Consider the following 12,387-nt stretch of genomic DNA (forward strand, 5'->3'; position numbering starts at 1 on the left):
TGCCCATAATTAGCTTTCTTCCCGTCATTGTTTGACAAAAATCACAATGAATCTCTCTTTACAGAGATTTTCCGTTTAATGCGAGGAAATGAAGAGAAAGGAAAAAAAGAAAAAGATAAAACGTACGCGAACTACGGATACTGCAAATCCTAGTCTTCAAATAGAATAATAACCTAATTAATACTAATGTCGTACGGTCGTGCAACTCGTTTAAATAGCATCGATGTCTATCGATAAATGCATTTTCCTGTTACATGATCGATAGCAAAAAACAATATCCTGTATCATTCTATTGATCCATTATTTTTTCTTTCTTTTAGAATAAAATGTAACAACATTCTTTCTAACCTATTTCTATTCTTACGAGTCTACTTATATTCGATATAAAATACTCGAATTATTCGATACAGGACCAATAAATGGCTAAATTAAGGTACAATTAAAAACATAAAGAAGCTTCACACAAATCGTTTAGAAACAATAGAAATAATTACTTGTTCACTATCTTCTATCGAATTTCATTGAAAGTGATAAATAGAAAAAGTCAGATTATTATTAGATTTCGCTTTTGATTATATTCCATTTCTTTTGATCATTCATTTCATCATTTTTTTGAAATTCGAGATGTATAATACAAAAGATTTTTTAAAATAATTATTTGTTTTCAGTTTTTAAATTTTTTAAATAAATTAAAAACTTTCAAATTCTTATTATATTTTCGACTCATTTTTCGAGATATTCGCTAATACAAATTCAGTTGATACATTTGAAAAATTTTCAAAATTTAATTTGTTAAAATAAATTTCAATTATTAAAAAGTATTCAAATCAAAATCAACAATTATCAATAATCAAAAATAATTAATTTTTCTGATTCTTTTCTGAATCTTTAATAATTTTAATTTTAATTTAACTTTCATCAAAAATATTCATACTTTTTGATCATGTTTTTTCAGTTTAAAATATTCGAATTAATCAAATTTAATATTCGAACATTTCCAAAGAAGTCAATAGTATAATTTAATGATATACAATACATTACAGATAAATGTAATACAAATACTAATTTTTTGATAAAATTAAATTATTTGAATGGATAACATGATCACTCAAAATAAAATATTTTGCTTTGTGCCTTTAGTTTAGTTTGAAACGAATTTGTTTCGATTGCTCGAGTACAGGTATATCTTCTATATGCGTTTGATGATATTCGATATTATGATATATCGAATGTATTGAAAAAATATAATTAACTCAAGAACCGATCGATATCGCGATTATCTCGAAGGGCGTTGAGCAAAGACAGCATTCAATTTACAATTCGCAAATACGTTTCTTCATCTAGTGGCACAAATTGAAAAATCGTTAACGCTATCCTTATTCTACGCTTTATTCTAATCGTTGTCGTATATTCCATCCGATTACACAGCCATTTCGTTCTCGAATGTATTGGTCAACGAATAAATGCTTCGCGCTTTCCATTCAAGGATCTTTATTTATACTTCATTAGTTGTAAAATCAAAATATATGTTGTATAATTTTTAAGAAACTGCAAAGTATCATTATTATAAAAAAAAATATATATAATACTTTTATAGAAAGATTATTTTTATAATAAATTTTTGGCATAGACCCTTGGTAGAAAGAAAAAAAAGATATTCAATTTTATAAAAATCCTCTATCCACGAAGCAAACGCTTTCCAACGACCATTCAAGTAGCAAACTTCTCACGCATTGGACCATTTTGAAAATCTTCAATGAAAAGGGAAACGAGACGAACGAAGGAAATGATTCTAAACGATTTCAAGCTTCGTCGTCAATAGCACAGAGACTCGTTCTATCTTGTTTGCGCTAGCTTGGTCCAAAAAAACCAAGAGTTTCCAATGTTCTGGTGACCCTTTCGATTAATTGATCTCTGTATCGCCATATCGTAGTATCCAACACGCTGTTTTCTCGATACTCGACGCAAGTTTTTCTCAACGATTTCACGCAATCAGCCCGATAATGCTGAAGTTGAGCATCTTCTGTCTCTATAGGATAACTGGTGCATCCGGCGCCCAAACAAGCTAAAGGAAAGTGATTGTGCAAGGTTACCACCCTTTCCGGATTGTGGAAGCACTTGATGTATTGATTAGGTTTGGTGAAGTTCTTCGAGCGGTAAACATGCTGCAACATGTGCATATACCTGTGCAAATATAGAAAATTTTAAGTGAGAAATTTAAAATTATACTTGTTCTGAAATTTTTTTTTTTTGAAAATTTTAAATTGTAAATTTTTGAAATTTTCGAATTTCAAAACTTTTGAATTCTCAAACTATTATTCACTTTAGTTTTTAAATTCTTTGTTCTTTAAATTTTTTAACTTTTTTAAGAATTTGAATTTATAAATCAATTTAAATTCTCAAATATTACAAAATTTTTATTACAGAATTTTCAATTTTCTCAATTTTCAAACTTTCATATCTTCCATCTTTTTTAAATTTCAAATATAAAATACTTCTTTTAACTTATCAGTATCTTTTAATAATTAATCACTTTATTTTAGAGAGTAATTATTAGAAAATTTATAAGGTGTTATTAGATCGTTTACGATTTCGTTCCGTTTCGTTTCACTTCATTTCATTTTAGAAACAGCATTTGACAAACAGCATTACTAAATTACAATTTATATTTGTTATTTTATTAAAGAACGAGAGAGAGAGAGAGAGAGAAACGCTTAGTTACATTAAAATTTACTAAAATTTTTAATGACAGAAGAAATTGTAAAAATATTTAAATACAATTTGTTTCAAAAAATTTTCATTAATTTAACTTTTACTTACTAATGTTTCCATCATAAATATTTTTCCAAGTATGAAGATACTTTATATTAATACTTACTTTGGTATATTTTTGAAGTACCCATGAGAATGCAGCAAATCATCTAGGAAATATACATTTCTCACATTATATGAGGCTCTTGTCTCATTTCTAATCTTGAATGCTTTTGTCAATACTCTTTTCATTAAATTCTGCCATGTACCATCTTTCACTGGCATTATTACTTCATCCACATCCAACAAAGCAATATATTCATACTCATACATATGTTTATATAAACAATCATTATAAGGAATCAGTTCATTCTGTCTCTTATGATTGGTCTTTTTAGTCAGATACATATGTTGAAAGGCAGGCACATTAGGTTGTCCACCAGGAAGAGTTAATGGAGTAACATGAACTTTACCTAGCTTTTGATAATAATCCAAAATTTTGGTCACATTGGGATGAACCTGTAACTGGTAGAAGAAGATTTTGTCTGCACCTAATAGAGTAATTAACTCTATCCATTCAACCAATCTGACAGATAGATCTTCATGAAGAAAATCTAGTCCTTTTACACAAACAGCAAAATCTTTTTTATATTCAGGCTTATTGTATATCACTCTAAGATTATTGCTGGGAGTTTCACATGGCTTTTCTACCATAGAAACTGAGGCTGGGGGTCCTTTCAACCAATGAGTTTGTGGGATTTTGCAGGCAATTACATAAGGCTGATAAATTCCCTGTTTATAGTTGCCCCATTTAGGATACCAAATATATTTGTATTCTAAAGTTTCAACAATCTTGGGTTCTCTTTCCCCATCATACCATAATTGACAGTGAGTTTTTACAATAGGTTCAATTCTGTCAATCATTCCAACAATTCTAATTGCTGGGCCTATTCTAGACAACTTTCTATGATCATAAAAAGCACCAAATAATTGAAAGGTACCATTACTGGTCCTCATTGTTTGCCAATAAACATTATTGAATTCTATATCATAGATAGAGGGATATTTTAAATTGGAACAACTATTATTGCCTTTAATCTTGCCCTGATTACCAGAATATTTGCTATTTTTATTCCAGTAAGATAAAGGGAGACTAGGTAATCTCTGTTCTATTTCTTGAATTAATTCTTCCTCCGTTTTCGCAGGTCTTTTGTCTAATAGTGGCTCTAAATCTAAAGGATTTCTGGTTGAATTGTTGGATATAGTGGTCAAAGTGGTTAGAAGGCTTGAACCACCAGAATTCGAAAAACTGGAGTCTGCTGAGGATCTTTGCAACAGGTATCTGGATAGACCAAGACTCGAAGATCCATGATTATTCAGTGTTTCATGTCGACTGTAGATATCGTCGATCAGCAATTCGTTAGTGGAATCCTCAGCCGTTGGTGTCTCTCTAAGATTGTTCTCCACGTGACGGAATTGTACAGCTGCGATCATTACCAAGCCCCAGGCGAACACGAATATCAGAGCGCGTCTAGCGCACCTGGATCCACCGCCGCTACAGTTCTGCAACATCATACTGATCGACTAGCTGCGTATCGATCGAGACACGCTGCTTTTGTAGATCCAACTCCACTCACGCGGATGTACAACGATGCTGCGTCTGAAACAAAATTATTTATAATTGTTAGAAAAAAGTATTTTTCTATTTCTATATTACTATATTATATGAAAATTGAGTAAAATTATCATATTATCTTATTAGAATGATTATTAAATTCCTTTTTTAATTCATTATTATATACGATTATATAAGTACCTAAGTATCTAAGAAACAAAAGAGAAAATATATTCAATAGAGGGAAACATGACTTTAAGAGATTAACTAATTTCAAATGAGATGATAAGCTTCGAGACATATTAAAGCTTAAAAAATTAAACTAAAAAAAAAAAAAAAAAAAAAAAAGAAATTAAGTCATTAATAAATTTGAATTATACAATTGAAAATCTATAATGTAAAAGAAGGTTTAGTCTTAAAAAAAAATCGAGATTAAAATTATGGAATAATTCTTGGAATATCTTTCATGAGCAGTCGCATCTCTTCATGTGGAAGGAAGTCGATAATAACCGGAAGCGTTTTCCGACGTTTGATGCAACCGGCGAAACTGGAGGATCGTAATCGACGATCTTCCTTCTAACAAGTCGTAAAATAAGAAAGAAACAAGAAGACACGTTCGAAAGTTCCTTTTATTATTGCTCCCATCTCATTGATGTCTATGATCTTCAACATAATTGCTCGTCCATCGAGGAAAATCTTTTCCTGTACGACCACTAAGATTAGGCTTTATTATGAACGTGAAATCGTTCATCCAAAACGATATACCATGAATTACATAAAGAATTAGAGGTCATACGTTAGTCACGATGAGATTATATTTCTAACATATGAATTCCATTCGATTATGATTCTGGTTTTTATTTTTATTATCCTTGGCCTTTCGTGTATGGAATAGCAATAAATTTTCCGTCTGATTATTTTATAATTTTATACAAAAAGCGAAAAACAAATTGGTTTGCAGATAAGGGGAGTAAAGAGTGTTGATGGAAAGCTTATCTGAAACGAGTCGACCATGTCAAGGTATCAAGAACTTGTTGCGGTAGCTTTCACATTTAATCGTGCTAGCTTTTATTCGTCTTTTTATTTATAAACTCTCGGTGTAAGCGATGAAGTATGATTGGAATGACAAAAGGTGAATAATCGAGAAGAAATGAAGGGGGATATTTTTTTTTGTTCTTGTATTCTTTGAGTTTGTACTGTCACTTTTCTTTATGCATATATTTGTGTTTGCATTTCTATTTCTATTTCTGTACATTTACATTTATTATTAATTGATATTATTAATATACTCATTTATTATTAATATACTCATAAAACTAAAGAAACATAACAATATTTCATTTAAAGAAAAAAAGATATGACCCAAATTATAATCTCGACATCTTTATAAATACAAATAAAACACATTTAAGATAAAGAAATCACAATATTGAATAATATCGACAATATTGGAAAATCTTTAGTTGAAGAATCAAATATGACAAAATCGATACATATACACTAATATACAAACGAAAATATCTTTTCTGATAAAAATTTCTTTCATCTCTACAACTTATATACCGTGAATCTGCAACTAAAAGTATAGTTCGTTTTTTTCCTCCCCAGCTATTGTACCAAACTTACATCTCAAGTTCTTTTGACCAACCATTCTCAACTGTTTCCGGTATAGATTATAAACTATAAAGCCGAGGTTGGTAACCTCTTAGGATAACAACAATAATATACAATAAAATTCCACACGACAATTCTAAAAACAAATTTAAAGAAATCTACTCTGATCAAAATTCCCTTTTGATATTTCGAAAATTCTCTTCGCCAATATATCGCACGATACTTCTCTCAGGGTGAAGGAAAATTATCAAAATTATTATTATTCTATTCAATCTCTTTTCACCACTACGGGCTACGGACCACGAATATCTCAAGTGAAGCAAACAAACTTTGGGATTCGATCGATTTTACGAGTAGTGGCTACGAGTCGTAAAAGCTAGCGCATTAACGATATCGTAACCGGTAGCGGATGGATATCGATTATGATCGGGAAGAGACCCCTCTGCTGGCCGAATCGTCGTCATCCAGCCGCTGCGGAGAAACAGTGAGACGCGCAGGCTCGGGATACGTGGAACCGGTTATGCTGATGGCAAACTGTTTTTCACCTTTTGCACCTCCCTCTACCTGGCCATCGCCCAGCTCACCAGAACACGTCGATGCTCTTTCGTCTAGCCCAACGCTGTCCAACTTAAGTTCCAGGGCTTGGAGAGGCTTTTGCCAGCTTTGTCTGACGACGTGTTAACACAGCACGCGACTAATGGACACTTGATTAATTTTTTCTCCTCCTGCCTGGGAAGGAATACCCGTTTGGAAAAAATTTGAGAGAGAGAAAAATTGATTAGAGGAAAACATGTTCCAAGAAGTGTGGTTATCTTAACCGTTGATGGATGCAGGGAGAGGCATTCAAAGAAGTGGGAAACATGAAAATACCTCCTTGGGAGACTGACAAAGGATTTTCTTTAATTATTTTTCTTCGTCTTCTGTTGTATTATAATAATGATAATGATGAATTATTGAATATTTGAAAATTTCCTGAAGCAGAAATAAACTTGATAAATCTATTTTTATGAATTTTCTATTTTTTTTTTTTTTTTTTAAATAGTTGTCGAATTCAACTTTGATATATCTTTTAAGTTGAAAACATGAAAAATTTGACAATTCACTTTCCAAAGTATAATCTATTTTAATTATGCTATAAGAGAAATAATTGAAACAGATCCAAGTTTAAAATTATTTAAAAATTAAAAATTAGAAAATACGATTTATCAATTGTTTCGTTTCGTCTTGATGAAATATTAATTTCGTGAAATTGTTTTAAATTTCAATCTTTTTGTGTTAAAAATTTCCTACAAGTCACCTCTTTTTTCCATTTGTTCGATCACAAATTTTAAATTAAACGGAAACAACGAAGAATTGAAACCAAGTGTCCAATTATCGCTATTTCATCGCGAATAATCTAATGGAAAATTTCAAGCAACGAAGCGTTTCTAACGAAATCGAATTACCAGAGAAAAAGAACCTGTGTCCTTCTTGGCCGGTTGGATTAAGAAAACGTCAATCGTCGAGGCGTTTCGATGAATGAGATATCGCGTGCAAGAGAAAGTGTCACGATCTTTCGCATGTACAACACGCAGATTTCTTAATAACGCGATCTGTCCTTGCGATCTGGATAAAAAAAAAAAAAAAATACCTTTTTATCGGAAAGTGACACACACAAGCGAAGTGACTCGCTGTTTAAAAAATAAGAAAAAAGAAGAGGGGGAGGGGAGGGGAGGGGAGGGAGAAAAAAAGGCTATAAATAATCAATTTTCGATAGATCGAATTCTGAAATAGAGAGAAATCTTTTAGCGCGTGTTTCTATTTGGGCATAAGTTGGAATCGATACGAGGAAATCGATCGAGCAAGCTTGTCACGAAAGCTGATTACCTTAACTCATTGCTTTTTAAAGCGAATGCGTATCGCATGTGTATTGTCTATTTTTCTTTTTTTAGTTTCTCATATCTGTGAAAGATAGATACGACGAATATACTTTTTATTTTTATATCTTACTTTTAACTCTATCGATTCTGCAATCTTTTTTAAAAGTCAATTTAAAAGAAAATATAATTTGTTATTTTTATTTTTATCTTATCCTACTTTTCCCCTATACAATTGTACAATATGTCTAGTATTTACGACAATCTTTAACGTTAAATAAGCGAGATAACGTTTCATCGTTTAATTAACGATCGAAGGGTCAATCATTTTCGGGGTCGTGAATAAATCTGTTGAATGGTAAGCTTCGATTATTTTTCTTACTTCTTCGATAATTAGCGAGACCAAGGCTGAATTACAAAGGATCAAGTTCTGACTGTGAGACTGTAAAATAAGTGGAAAAATATTCATGAATGGGGGAACAAAGAGTGGTATTGTTACGAGAAAATTGTTAATTGTTTTGAAAAATTAGAAATTGATAATTGTTGATCGGTTGCTTTTATGCATAGAATGACGTAGAATGATTACTGTTTATTTAAATATTTATATACAAGAAGATGAAATTTCATTCTTGATGGAAGGCAAATTTTAAATGAAAATAATTAAAGAAGAGAAGAGAAGAGAAAAATTGGGCCAAAGAAAATAATCGAAAGGCTCTGAATATATATTCTTTGTTTGGAAAGTGTCACCCTGTTGGCCACGCAGAAACGTTAGTCACCACATGTTCCTCGAGAGAAACTGGACCCAGAAGCTGTAAATTCGTCAAGGTCACTGACTGGGCGTGTCGTGACACAACCTCACGATAAGTCAATCTTTATTGGGAACGAGAGATCAGGACCTTATTGTGCAATCGTTGAGAGGTTGGAAGTCTCGATAACGAAAATACTTTGAACGAGAGACAAACAACTCGTTTAAATTTAACAAACGTAAAATTTACGGTTCAAGCTTTTATTATCATCAAAATTTTTCAAAATATCGAAAAATTTAATATATATATATATAAATTTGATTAATCCAGAATTGAAAACTAGAAAATCTCGCAAGAGATCGTGTGAAGAAGATTGTTAAAATCTACATTTTCGTATAATTAATAATTTACGATAATAAGTCAATTCTCCAGAAATATTGTAATATTGCCCCGAGTTTATTTCTAATTTATAATGGCAGTAAAGTGGTAAGGTAATAGTGGATGATAGTAGAAGTACTGTTATAGGATATCGATCAAATTACTTCGATGCAGAAGATAGGTGGTATAACATAAGGAAAAAGTGAAGATAATAATGATAAACCGATTAATAGATAATAATAGGATAGCTACAATTTTTTTAGATTTAAAGAAATGATTAAATGATATAATTAAAATAATTTTCAAGATTTATAAACATGATAATCCAAATTAAAACTACCTCTTTATCCTTGTTAACTTCTTGAAAGTAAGCCTATTTAAATACCACAAATTTATTACGCGAATAAAGAAAAAATGGAAAGGAAAAAGGCAATAATTAATTAGAAAACGTTTCTCTGAAAGATCACTTCTAAACACAATAATTAATAACGCTTCAATAATCGAAGATTAAACGTAAAATCAAAGTTGCTCGTATTATTATTTCGATAAGTTCAAAAGTTTTATCAATTAACAAAATTTCACTTCTCTCACCGCTATCTTAATAATAATCGTTATTAACTTTTCATCCCCTCGTATTAATAGCTTCAAAATTTCCAAAAAGTGATACTCCAAGAATATACCCCAGAATTACGATCATCCTGCATCACGCAACAAATTACAGATGCCCATGCTCCATCAACAAGCGAAACAAACCAAGTTTGACATAACCGTAATTGTCGTATCCTGTACACAACGGTTTCTAAGTGCATATATATATATATACGCGCACGAAACGCGGAACTTTCGATGTTGAAAGAATTCAAGCATGCGTGACACGTGTACTTTATAATACACGTGTGCCCTCTTACGATCACGAACGATACATCGTACATGGTATCTCGGTCTCGAATCGGTCAGATCGACGGAGAGAAAGAGAGAAAGAGAGAGGAGGGAGGGAGGAGACCGATCCGCCACTTTACACGGGAGTGAAACTCGTCTTCACTCCTCCTTCTTCTCGTCTCTTCTTCTTCTTCTTCTTCTTACTCCCGTCTGCTAGTTACAATTAGGGTTAATTAGCACGCGTAAGCGAGAAATCGCAATTGGAGCACAGACGTGTATAGCAACAGCATCACGTCGCTCTCTCCTCCCAGTCGACTTTCCATACGGTTTTGCCGCGGATGTCGTATAGCAAAACGCTTTGTCTTCGAGCGATACGCTTGTTCGGCGGAGCTGTAATGGAACTTTCGATTGCGGAGATATATGGTGGGTCTTACGTGGAGGCGTGACACGATGCGGAGCGATTTTAATTTGTGATTTGGAAAGTGTGATTTGGAGAATTTAAAAAAAAAAAAAAAGGAGAGAGAGAGAGAGAGAGAAGTAGCGGAGTCGTTGGATTTTTTCTTTTTGAAATTTTTCGCGAGAAAAGTTACTTTTTTTCTTTTGAAACATTTTTCATTAGTTTTTCTCTCCTTTTTTGTCGTTTTTTTTTATAGATATTAGCGCGTGGACTTTTTTTTTTTCATTATAATTCAAACGTGTTAAAACAGTTAATGGAACGGTTAAATGTTTTGCGTGAAACGCGATATGTTGCTCTTTCGACGGATGGAACTTTCAAAACTCTGAGAGAAATGGTGTCTGGTGTGTGGAGAGAGATGGACGGGGTCGAGGACCGTAGTGATTTATTTGTTAGAATTTCTATTAGGATTTTCGATTAATTTTTCAAAGAATTTCATATATTCGAATTTATTCATTTATATCGATTATAATTTTATATCTCAATCGCGATTATTTCTTCGCTTTGAAGATCTTAAAAACAATGAATAATAAAGATTATCGAGATTAATTTTTTTTTTTCAAGTATCACATCTTTTATTTATTTCATATGATATAAAACTTATTAGATTAAATTTGATTACTGGAGAAGTCAAATTGAGTCATGATTGACGAAGGATCAACACGTTTCTTTTACAAATAACTGTTTCCACGCTTCCATGAAAATGATATTATAATGATAATTTAATAATTGTTTTAAAACCTCGCAGTGGAATCGCAAAACCAGGTATCATAGAACGTCCTTCAACCGTTTACTATATTTACCATCTTCAACGTCATTAACCTGCAATCCTACTATGTTAATGAGATACACGATTATATTATCTCGATTCAAGATCATCCTCGTATCTAGTGAAAGGCTCACCATGCGAACAGTAACGAGTATATCATCGTTTAAAAAAAAAAATCATGTTTTTTCCATCGGGAACATGATTTGAATCACGCAAATAACATATTCATCGTTAGATAGATTATTCCTAGTTTGTCACATGATCATGTCACAACGAGTCATAATAATATATAAGCAATTTAATTTGAGCGGAAGATTGATTTGAAGTTTTACAAAATGTATAAAACAAAGATTAGAAGTTTGATAATGACTTCATTTTCTATTTCTATATCATTTAATTCCCAGAAAGAGGAATAGCGTATCAAAGTTAAAAAAAAAATGGCAACGAAATTTATTACAAAACTTTCCACCATCTAAATTTTCAATACGAGTCAAAGTGACACGGTATCCATGTTCTCTCTCTCTCTCTCTCTCTCTCCCCCCAAATATAAAGAACAAAATCTCCTTATCTCTCCTCTCACAATACACTATACAAAATTAACCATCTTTCCAATCAATCCTAAGAATCTAAAATCCCTATTTGGAGAGAAGCATAATTTTGCTCAAATTCTTCGGACGGATACATATTAAAGTGAAACCGTGTTGCGCAAATGCCACGTTACTCGATGTTTATCTGTAATTAGATATAGCGGATAGACTCGAATGAAATCTTCCTCCACCGTAAGAAAAAGCCGCGTCAAAATAGTGGGATCCCATCACCGAGTCGACACGTCTTGGAAAGTAAAAGGGAATCAAAGGAGCGTGAAGAAGCCACGTAAAGGCGCACCATGCACCACCACAGAGCGCGAACCGCGTACCGTACGTCTAGTCTCGTTTCGGTTAATGCGGGCATTGACGACGACAGCCCGGCCACGTATCTTTAATAACCGGGCGATAAACTCGCGCGAGATCGGTCGAGGACGGGGGCGATCAGCTTGCACGATACGCTCGGCGGTAACACGCGTCCATCGTGCAATTAGGACGGTCACACGCGAATACTTAAACGACAGGAGGCGGTCGAAACCAGGCCGTTGTTCCCTTCCACGCACAGGAAGCGAACGTTAAATTGATGCGCACGATAACTCGTCTGCCCTCGGGGGATGAGCCGCTTTAGGCCTCTCGGTTATTCGATTGAAAATGAATCTCGATATATTAATTATTCTATTTTCCTTTAATCGATGAATCATTGCTGTTCACTCATTGGTTTCATCCATGTGTGTTTTTCTT

General features: G+C 32.7%; 1 protein-coding gene across 4 annotated transcripts in view; it reads right to left on the reverse strand.

Moving 5' to 3' along the window:
• Nucleotides 1-1,474: 1,474 nt before the first annotated feature.
• The window catches only part of LOC100872636 (uncharacterized), a 49,248-nt gene continuing 38,335 nt past the window's right edge, over nucleotides 1,475-12,387 (reverse strand). For 3 of the 4 annotated variants that reach the window (XM_012483451.3, XM_012483452.3, XM_003691515.4), the window contains exons 2-3: nucleotides 2,879-4,411; nucleotides 1,475-2,184 (exon numbers count right to left, since the gene is read on the reverse strand). In XM_012483451.3, the coding sequence (XP_012338905.1) occupies nucleotides 1,851-2,184; nucleotides 2,879-4,326 (1,782 nt within the window). In that variant the 5' untranslated portion in view covers nucleotides 4,327-4,411 and the 3' untranslated portion in view covers nucleotides 1,475-1,850. Of the gene's footprint in view, nucleotides 2,185-2,878; nucleotides 4,412-4,876; nucleotides 4,914-12,387 lie in introns of those variants that run through there. The other variant, XM_086917246.1, reaches the window with a different exon arrangement.

The sequence above is a fragment of the Apis florea genome, unplaced genomic scaffold (genome assembly GCF_048593485.1).
Source record: "Apis florea isolate Af1SG1 unplaced genomic scaffold, ASM4859348v1 contig_2201_pilon, whole genome shotgun sequence".
NCBI lineage: Eukaryota > Metazoa > Arthropoda > Insecta > Hymenoptera > Apidae > Apis > Apis florea.